The 9082-nt window shown below is 52.1% G+C and overlaps 1 protein-coding gene across 1 annotated transcript in view; it reads right to left on the bottom strand.

Annotated features, from left to right (window-relative positions):
* mus81 (MUS81 structure-specific endonuclease subunit) overlaps positions 1–9082 on the bottom strand; it is a 22809-nt gene that overhangs the window by 4649 nt on the left and 9078 nt on the right. The window contains exons 8-12 of the mRNA XM_048619631.1: positions 6047–6174; positions 4937–5049; positions 3498–3614; positions 2952–3047; positions 506–628 (exon numbers count right to left, since the gene is read on the bottom strand). Of these exons, the coding sequence (XP_048475588.1) occupies positions 506–628; positions 2952–3047; positions 3498–3614; positions 4937–5049; positions 6047–6174 (577 nt within the window). The remainder of the gene's footprint in view (positions 1–505; positions 629–2951; positions 3048–3497; positions 3615–4936; positions 5050–6046; positions 6175–9082) is intronic.

The raw sequence follows: 9082 nt of genomic DNA, 5'->3' as shown, positions 1-9082 counted from the left end.
TGTGTGTGTGTGTGTGTGTGTGTGTGTGTGTGGGTCTCGGTGTGCCTGTACGTGTGCGTGTGCACACATATTTCTGCGTGTGCTCATGTGAGTGGGCACGCGAGCGTGTGCGTGTCTGCGTATGCTCGTGTGCGCGTGTGCTCGTGTGCACACGTGTGTGTGTATCTCTGTGCACGTGTGCACGCACGCGTGCGTTTGGACGTGTTGGGATCTTGCTGTGCACAAGAGGCCTGCTGTGTCTCGTACTGTGACCACACTTTGAAAATACTCCATTGGCTGTGAAATGCCAACGGCCCTCAGAAGGTGGAAGGTGACAGAACAATGCAAGTCTCTCTGTCCGTAAGGAACTGGCGTCAAATTTGTGGTAAAACAGCATCTGAAAGGCGGGGAGGGAGAGGCGGAGAGGTTTAGGGAGGGAATTCTAGAGCTCAGGGCCCTGGGTAACTGGTGGTGGGAAAGCACAGGGACACAGTGGGGAATCTGTGCAGGAGAAAACCTCACTCACCCGGTTTTTCATGGCCCCTTCGTTGAAATCGCTGAAGGTCAGGAGGACACAGGAGTCAGAGCCTGCTCCCTCTTGGCTGCACGCTACCTGTTCCTCTTTCCTGCAGCTCAGCAGAGTCTTTTGCTGAGAAAGACAGGACAAAAATTATCCCATCACTGAATGCCCCGATTCTGCTCATTCAATTAGGTCGTTGGGGTCTCATTCCCCCCTGTAAAACCTCAAATCCCTCAACCTCAGCTGTAAGTCATTTCTACAACCCCGGCACCGCTGCTCTCTGGAGGGGACGACTCCTCAGGAGGCCATGTGTCTGAGGACAGAAATTCCTCCTCCTCCCCTCCACCTTCAATGGGAGGACCATCGTTTTTAAGCTGTTGTCCCCTAGATCTAGACTGCCCCTCGGAAGGGGAGCGCATCCGGCCTGCCTGAGGCTGACAGAATCCGATGGTTCCATCAGCTCGTCTTTGTTCCCCCTAACTCCCACGGACACAGGCCCAACCTTTGCTCACTGTCAGGACCCACTCAGGGAAAGTGTGTCAATTCTCAAACTCCACTACTCCCAGGGTCAAATCGTTTCACCCCAGTTGACGTGCCTGTTGGAAACAACCGAAATCAACATCCAGGTTCCCTTCCTTAACAAGAGCCACAGCTCATGACCAATACATAAAGGGTCATCACAAACTGAGCTCCCAGGAACTATCCACATATGGCTCTGCTGGTCACAATTCGAACCCCCCCAACACACCTGTACAGACAGCCAAAAGCAAACACAAAGATGATTGGGTTTTCGGGCTAGACACTGGGGAAACACGGCTCAATAGCACCAGTCCATAGAATCAGGTTTGAGTTATAAAGAGAGGCTGGGACTTTTTTCACTGGAGCATAGGTTGAGAGGTGGCCTTATGGAAGTTTATAAAATAACGAGAGGTATAGATAGGGTTAATGGTAGGTATATTTTCCCTAGGATGGGGGATTTCAAGACTAGGGGACACATTTTTAAGGTGAGAGGAGAGAGATTTAAAAAAGACATGAGTCAAAATTTTTTACAGAGTGGTTTGTGTGTGGAATGAGCTTCCTGAGGAAGTGGTGGATGCAGGTACAGTTACAACGTTTAAAAGACATTTGGATAGATACGTGAATAGGGAAGGTTTGGAGGGATATGGGCCAGGAGCAGGCGGGTGGGACTAAGTTTAGTTTGAGATTATGGTTGGCATGGACTGGTTGGGCCGAAGGGTCTGTTTCCTACCTGCATGACTCTATGATCCTTTTGGGTTGACAGGAATCTCTGTTGCAAGTCATAGAGTTATCTCTCCTACATTTCCCATTCATGTACTTATCTAAACGTCTTTTAAAGATTGCAACTCTACCCACATCCACCACTTCCTCTGGAACTTCATTCTACTCACTGTGTAAAAACAAATTGACTCTCATGTCTGTTAAATCTTTCTCCTCTCACCTTAAGAATATGACCCCTAGTCTTGAAATCCCCCATCCTAGGGAAAAGACACCTGCCATTCACTTTATCTGTGCACCTTTTTTGAATCTCAATTCTCCAGTTTCACCTACTTCCTCGCAGAAGGCGCACAGCAATTGGTACACTGGCTGCAAAATCTCTGGTGGCTGCTCCTTGTGGGAGAACGTAACTGGCTTCCTTTATGCCTGCAGCCGGTAGAGACACACCAACTCCCCCTCCGGCAGTCTAAAGGCTTCTGGGCTGCATCATTCACTTCCACAAGCTATTCAGCTACGCAGGAACCAATCAGAGATGGCACAAACCTTTCAGCTGTTTCTGGCCACCTCTGCATACAACCGCCTCCCAGCAACTTGCTGGCTACAAACAGCGACCCCTCATCGCTAGAACAAAGTAACAGTGTAAACACCGTCTACAGTGAGTTTCAGGAACTTTCTAAAGTGTAGTAATTCCCTCCACAATCCTTCAACTGTCCCTTTTCTTCTCCATTTCACTCAGAAATACAGAAAATTAAATGATACAGGCTTTACCCAATAAGACAAGCCCCTCCATCCCAAGGATCCAAGCTAAGTGAACCTTCTCAGACCTTACTGGTGGATGAGACCGGATTAGGGAGCCGTCAATATGAGACGGTCATGAACGAATCCAGTTGGGAATTCTGGAGAAACGTCTTCCCCCAACTAGACAGCGGGGAGGATGTGGCATTCTGTCCCACAGGGAAGGGCTGGAGTGAATGGAGTTGATGTGTTTTTGGTGGTGGGAGGGAGCGGAGAGGAGCTAGATAAACACATGAGGGAAAAAAGGAGAGTAGGAGAGGGTGATGGGACAGATGGGGAGGGAGGGAGGGGGAGCAGCCCTGTTGTGGAGCTAGGGGTCGGAGGAGGAGGCCCAAGTGGAGCAGAAACACCAACATGTGGCAGATGGGCTGAAGGGGCTGTGTCTGGTTTATAAACAGAGAGTAATGCTCCAGGAACCTACCAGATAGAGTTTCTGTAGGAACCGCGTCATAATGGTGAGGTAAGCTGCTGACTCCTTCACATCTTTGGTTCGCTTTACAAAGAATCCATCCACAACCTACAGCGCCAATGGACAAAGGATCGGTCAGAGCAAGCAGCGATTCAGGACAATAGCAGCAAGGGTTTAGCCTCAGACACCGAGCGCCCGCCCGCACGGAGACACCGAGGGATAGCAAGAGTCTGAGAGACAGAGAGAAGGGAAGGACAGCGAGGAGGTGGGTGCAAGAAAGGGAAGGTGGAGGGACGGAGAGATGGGTGGGAATGGGGGAGAAGGTGGTGGGGGAGAGAAGGGGGGGTGAGAGGGAGGTGCAAAAGAGAGGGGAGAGGGGAAGTAAGAGAGGGGGAGAGGGAGAAAGAGACAGATGGAGACAGAGAGACGTACAGACAGAGAGATAGCAGGGGGTGGAGGGGGGAATGTGAAGAGAGAGAGGGGGACAGAGAGATTAACCACAACACTAACAGCAGCTGGCAACAGTGCCCGTGATGGTGCCATGTGCCCTGCCCTTACCTGGGTGTTAACAATAGCTTGCTGCAGCGTACTCTCTGGCAAGCTGAGGTGTTTCACAAAGCTACAGTCCTCCACGAGATAGATCCGATTCCTGAGGCCACAGCGTTTCATCCGGAACTGTGGAGATGGGGAGACGGGGAAATAAAGCCGTCACTCACAAAGCACCTGGATCAGAGACTGACCTCGGGGGAGGGTCTGGGTTGTGCGGTATGACCCAGCGCACGAATGCCTCGTGCAATCTTGCCGAGCACTGAAATGGGAGCAGGCGGCCATTCGGCCCCTCAGCTGAAGCTTCGCTTTCCACTTGTGTTACTGAGCAGCAGGGAACTAACTTTCTCCGATTCCCACACCGGGATGGCCGGGTCCCTCTGCCTGGGGGAGAACCAGCTCCCCACTCCCCGACCCGACCCCACTCCTGACACCCCCCTCCACCAGCCACGTTGCTCAGAGGCAGCCGGAGACAGAGACATGGTGAGGTGACACGGCTATATTCTGCCAGCACTGTCTGAAGAAACAGACCGTTATGGGCTGAGGGCAGTTGGTGCCAGGAGGGGGTTCCCTCACGCAGAAACATACAAAATTAAAGGAGGAGGAGGCCATTTGGCCCCTCGAGCCTGCTCCGCCATTCAATACGAGCATGGCTGACCATTCGACGCCATCCCTGCTCCTGCTTTCTCTGTCCGTATCCCTTTTATTCTTGCGCCACAAGAGCTACATCTGCCTCCTTCTTGAAAACAGAGTGTTTTGGCCACAGTCACTTTCTGTGGCAGTGAGTTCCATGTGCTCACTGCTCCCTGGGTGAAGACATTTCTCCTCTCTCAGTCCCAAAAGGTTTAGCCCCTTATCCTTAAAGCCTGACCCTCTGGTTCTGGATTGCCCCATCGCTATGGGAACACCCTTCCTGTGTTTACTCTGTCTGGTCCTGTTGAGAATTTGAAAGGTTTCTATGGGACTCCTCCCTCTTTCTTCTAAAGCCCCAGTGAATATAGTCCTAACTGATCCGGTCTCTCTTCACAGGTCATTCCAAGAATCTGTCTGGGAAACCTCCGCTGCACTCCCTCCATCGCTAGAACATCCTCCCTCAGATAAGGAGACCCTAAACTGCACACAATGCTCCAGAGGTGGTCTCACCAAGGCCCCTGTACATCCCAGCTCCTGTAGCCCGAGCCCTCTCGCTATGAAGGCCAGTGTCCCCTTCACCTTCTTCACCGCCTGCTGCCCCTCCAATGCTTACCTTCAGCGACTTGTTCACAAGGACACCCAGGTCTTGCTCAACTCCCCACTCCCAATTTCTCTCAGTTTACAGCCAATAATGTGCCTCCCTGATTTTTACCTCGCGTGGTATCCCCATTAAACTGTACTCACACCCAGCCTGTCCGAACCATACCGCAATATCCCAGTCCAGCATCCGCTGCAGAGATCACCTCCTGTTCCCTCACCTTTTGCTCGCGGAAGCGTCCATCCACAATGCTGCCACACAGGTCATCCATCCTCTTCCTCTCCACCACATACTCCAGCACCAGCTCGCGGGCCCGATGGGAAGCTGGCTGATCTGTCAGGGAGAAAGGCTACCGCTTAGTGTGGGGGCCTTATCAGAGACTGAGACACCACCCTCACAGCCCTGCGAGAACTCCCAAGCCCTCAGTCCCTGCACCCACCACCAACTTCCAGTGAACCAGCGCCAGCTTTAACGTTGTACAGTATCCGCAGGGACCGGCCAGCAGAGCTTGCAATCTGACCCCGAGACATGTGATAGGAGGAAGGGCGGGGGGGGGGTGCGGAGAGAGAGACAGAGAGAGAGAGAGAGACAGAGAGGGGGGGAAACAAGGAGAGGGAGGGGGACGCAGAGTGAGACACAAATTCTTTGATGTCCCACACTGAGGATTTGGGCAGTAGGAGTCCAGCTCCCCAAATGCTCCACCGCATCTTGCCCTCCCTTTACAACCCTCCCCAAGACCACCCGAACACTTCCTGAGTCAGCCACTGACCTGACTGGGTCAGGACAGCAGGTTTCCACAATCCACGTTGGTGAATTTGTACGTCACTAAACCAGCTTTTAAATTCCGGATTTGTGAATTCAGATGTCATTGTCTGCCGAGGTGGGATTCGAGCCATCGCCCCCAGGACGTGAGAGTGGGGATTGGGATGGCAAGGCCAGTGACGAACTACAGCCTTCCCATTTCACATTGCTCATGCCAGTTGCTGTGGGTTTGATGTCACACGTAGGCCAGACTGGGTAAAGTTGGCAGATTTCCTTCCCTGAGGGGACATCAGTGACCCAGGTCGGTTTGACACCAATCGATGATGGTGTTATGGACAGATTTTAGAAAGTGGACTGAAATTGCTCGTGGTGCCGCAGGGAGATTTAAACCCCAGTTCTACAGCATTAGCCCAAGGCTGTGCGGGAGGGAGAGAGAGCGTGTGGTGTCTTCCTGCTCTGAACGGTTCAAAGAGCCTACTGTTTCCTAGTGGGGCTCTGAGCTGACCCTGTATGATTTGGAGGGTGGGTGGGGGGTGTTATCCGAGTCCTGCCACACTCCCGCACATACCTGGCTGGTGCTGCACCTTCTCTCGAGCAATCCAAAGGAAATCTCCGACGTGTAGCTTGCGAACGTCAAACTCGATCTTGTTCCTCTTCAGCTCGGTGACCAGCTCCCGCTTACGGTGACTTGCCCCACTGGGAGAACCACAAGGCCGAAAGTCAGGGAGGTAGTGGTACCGCTGTACTGCTGGAAAGGGAGGGAGGGGAACAGGGGGTGGGGTCGTGGCTCGCAACCTCAGTGAACTCTTCAATTAACCCCCCTCCCCCCGCCCCAGTCTACGCCAAACCTGGGAAGGACATTCTGAGGAGGGATCCCCGGGCCAGGAATTCTCTCTCTCTCTCTCTCAACCCTGTTTCTGCTAAGCCTTTAATTGAAGAGTTCACTGAGGTTGCGAGCCACGACCGCATCCCCAATTCCCCTCCCTCCCGATAAGAAGCAGGAGCAGGGATAGGCCACCATCTGGCCTCTGCTCTGCCATTCAACATGGCTGACCTTCTTGTGGACTCAGCTCCACTCACCCGCTCACCCTAACCCTTCATCCCCTTTACTGTTCAAAAACCTATCTTTGCCTTAAAAACATTCAACGAGGGAGCCTGAACTGCTTTACTGGGCAGGGAATTCCACAGATTCACAGCCCTTTGGGTGAAGAAGTTCCTCCTCAGCTCAGTCCTAAATCTGCTCCCCCCTTATTAATGAGGCTATGCCCCCTAGTACGAGTAAAACTCTCCAGTCCTTTGTGCCATTCCCTGGAAAACGCAACAGAAACCTTTTTTTTAAAGTCATCGCATGAGGGTGTCACTGGCCAGGCAGCATTTATTGCCCATCCCTAATTGCCCAGAGGGCATTTAAGAGTCAACCACATTGCTGTGGATCTGGAGTCACATGTACGCCAGACCAGGTAAGGATGGACAGTTTCCTTCCCTGAAGGGCATTAGTGAGCCAGATGGGTTTTTCCCAACAATTGGCAATGGATTCACAGTCATCATTAGATTCTTAATTCCAGACATTTTATTGAATTCAAATTCCAACCATCTGCCGTGGCGGGATTCAAACCCAGGTCCCCAGGATGTTATCTGGGTCTCTGGATTAACAGTCCAGCAATAATACCCCTAGGCCATCACCTCCCCATACACTCTCAGTTCTGATACTTTCACATCAGCCACGTTGGGGGGAGGGGGCTGGGGTGGGGGGGGCGGATCAGATATTGCTCCCTGGACACCCTGGCTCCCATCTGTAACTCCTGTCCCTTGTCCCAGACTCTTACCACCATTCCATCCCACCTAAAACAAAACCCACTGAGGAAACAGCTTCTCTCTATCAACCAACCAGTCCCTTCCAGTAGATCACCCACGATCTCCGGGACTTGGGAGAACACAAGGCCAGTCTGTCTGAGAAGGCCTCATGATTGAACCCTTTCCTTACTGAGCGAGTCAGCTCCTCCAGGGAGGGGCAGAGGGGTAAAGGGGAGCAATCGAGGAGGGAGAGAGATGAGGAATTTGGAGGAGGAACAAAGCCGAGGGTGGATAGGGAGGGAGTGAGCAGAACATCAGGAAGTGGTGCAGCACAAGAGCATGGGCAGGATTGGGAACAGGGATCCCAGGAGCAGCAAAGACAGACAGAGAGAGACACAGAGAGATATGCAGGGAGATAGAGCAAGCGAGACACGCACAGAGAGAGAGAGAGAGACACGCACAGAGAGAGAGAGAGAGACACGCACAGAGAGAGAGAGAGAGAGACAGAGAGACACGCACAGAGAGAGAGAGACACGCACAGAGAGAGAGAGAGAGAGAGACACGCACAGAGAGAGAGAGACACGCACAGAGAGAGAGAGACACGCACAGAGAGAGACAGAGACACGCACAGAGACAGACACAGACACAGAGAGAGAGAGAGAGAGAGGCACAGAGGGAGAGAGAGAGAGAGAGGCACAGAGAGAGGGAGAGAAAGAGAGAGAGACACAGAGAGAGGGAGAGAGAGAGAGAGACAGAGGTTGTTGACTTGCTCGCGGAGCTGGCGTGTTTTCGTTCAGATGTTTCATCACCATGCTAGGTATCATCATCAGTGGGGCCTCCGATGAAGTGATCTTGTTCTACCCTGCTTGGAATTTAAACTGTCCGGTCCGTTACGGTGAGTAGTGTCTTTCAGGTTTTGTTCTAGTTTGTACATGGTTTCTATATGTTTGTTGATTACATTACGGGTTGGGAACCGTGCCTCTAGGAATTCCTGTGCGTGTCTATGTTTGGCTTGGGCTACTATGGTTACTTTGTCCCAGTTAAACTGATGGCCTTCATTGTCCGAGTGTACAGATATTAAGTTTGTCGTGCCATTTCGCTGCTAGCTGACGTTCATGTATTCTGATGGCTAGTTTCCTTCCTGTCTGTCCGATGTAATGTTTGTGGCAGTCATTGCACGATATTTTGTAAACCATGTTGGTTCTGCGTGTTGTGGAAATGGGGTCTTTAACCCTTGTGAGTGTTTGTTGTAGAATGGCCGTGGGCTTGTAGGCCCCATAATTCCTAGTGGTCTTAGGAGTCTCGTTGTCAGTTCCAATATGTTCTTGATGTAGGGCAGTGTGGCCAGTGTGTTAGGGTGTATTGTGTCCTCCTGTTATTGTCTATTTAGTAGGTATCTACGGATGAAATTGCGGGGATATTCGTTCATAGTGCAGATTTTGTATTGGCGAGCAAGTCAAAACCTCACCCACAATCCAAGCTACAAATCTTTGCTAAAACTTTAGAGAGAGAGATATATGCAGGTAAGGTGGGGGAGAGGGAGAGGCACAGAGGGAGAGGGAGAGAGACAGGGTGAGGTGGGGGTGGTGAGAGAGAGAGAGAGAGAGAGAGAGAGAGCGAGAGAGAGATGAGGTGGGGGAGGTGAGAGAGAGGAAGACAGACACGCAGACAGAGAGAGAGAGGCACAAGAGGGAGAGAGACGGGGTGGAATGGGGGTGGTGAGAGAGAGAGAGGCACGCAGACATACAGAGAGAGAGGCACAGAGGGAGAGGGAGAGGGAGAGAGACAGGGTGGGGGGGTGTGAGAGAGA

The sequence above is a fragment of the Rhincodon typus genome, chromosome 43 (assembly GCF_021869965.1).
Source record: "Rhincodon typus isolate 14 chromosome 43, sRhiTyp1.1, whole genome shotgun sequence".
NCBI classification, from domain to species: Eukaryota; Metazoa; Chordata; class Chondrichthyes; order Orectolobiformes; family Rhincodontidae; genus Rhincodon; species Rhincodon typus.
The sequence above is the reverse complement of the archived record's forward strand: the minus strand, read 5'-3'. Positions and strand labels throughout refer to the sequence as shown.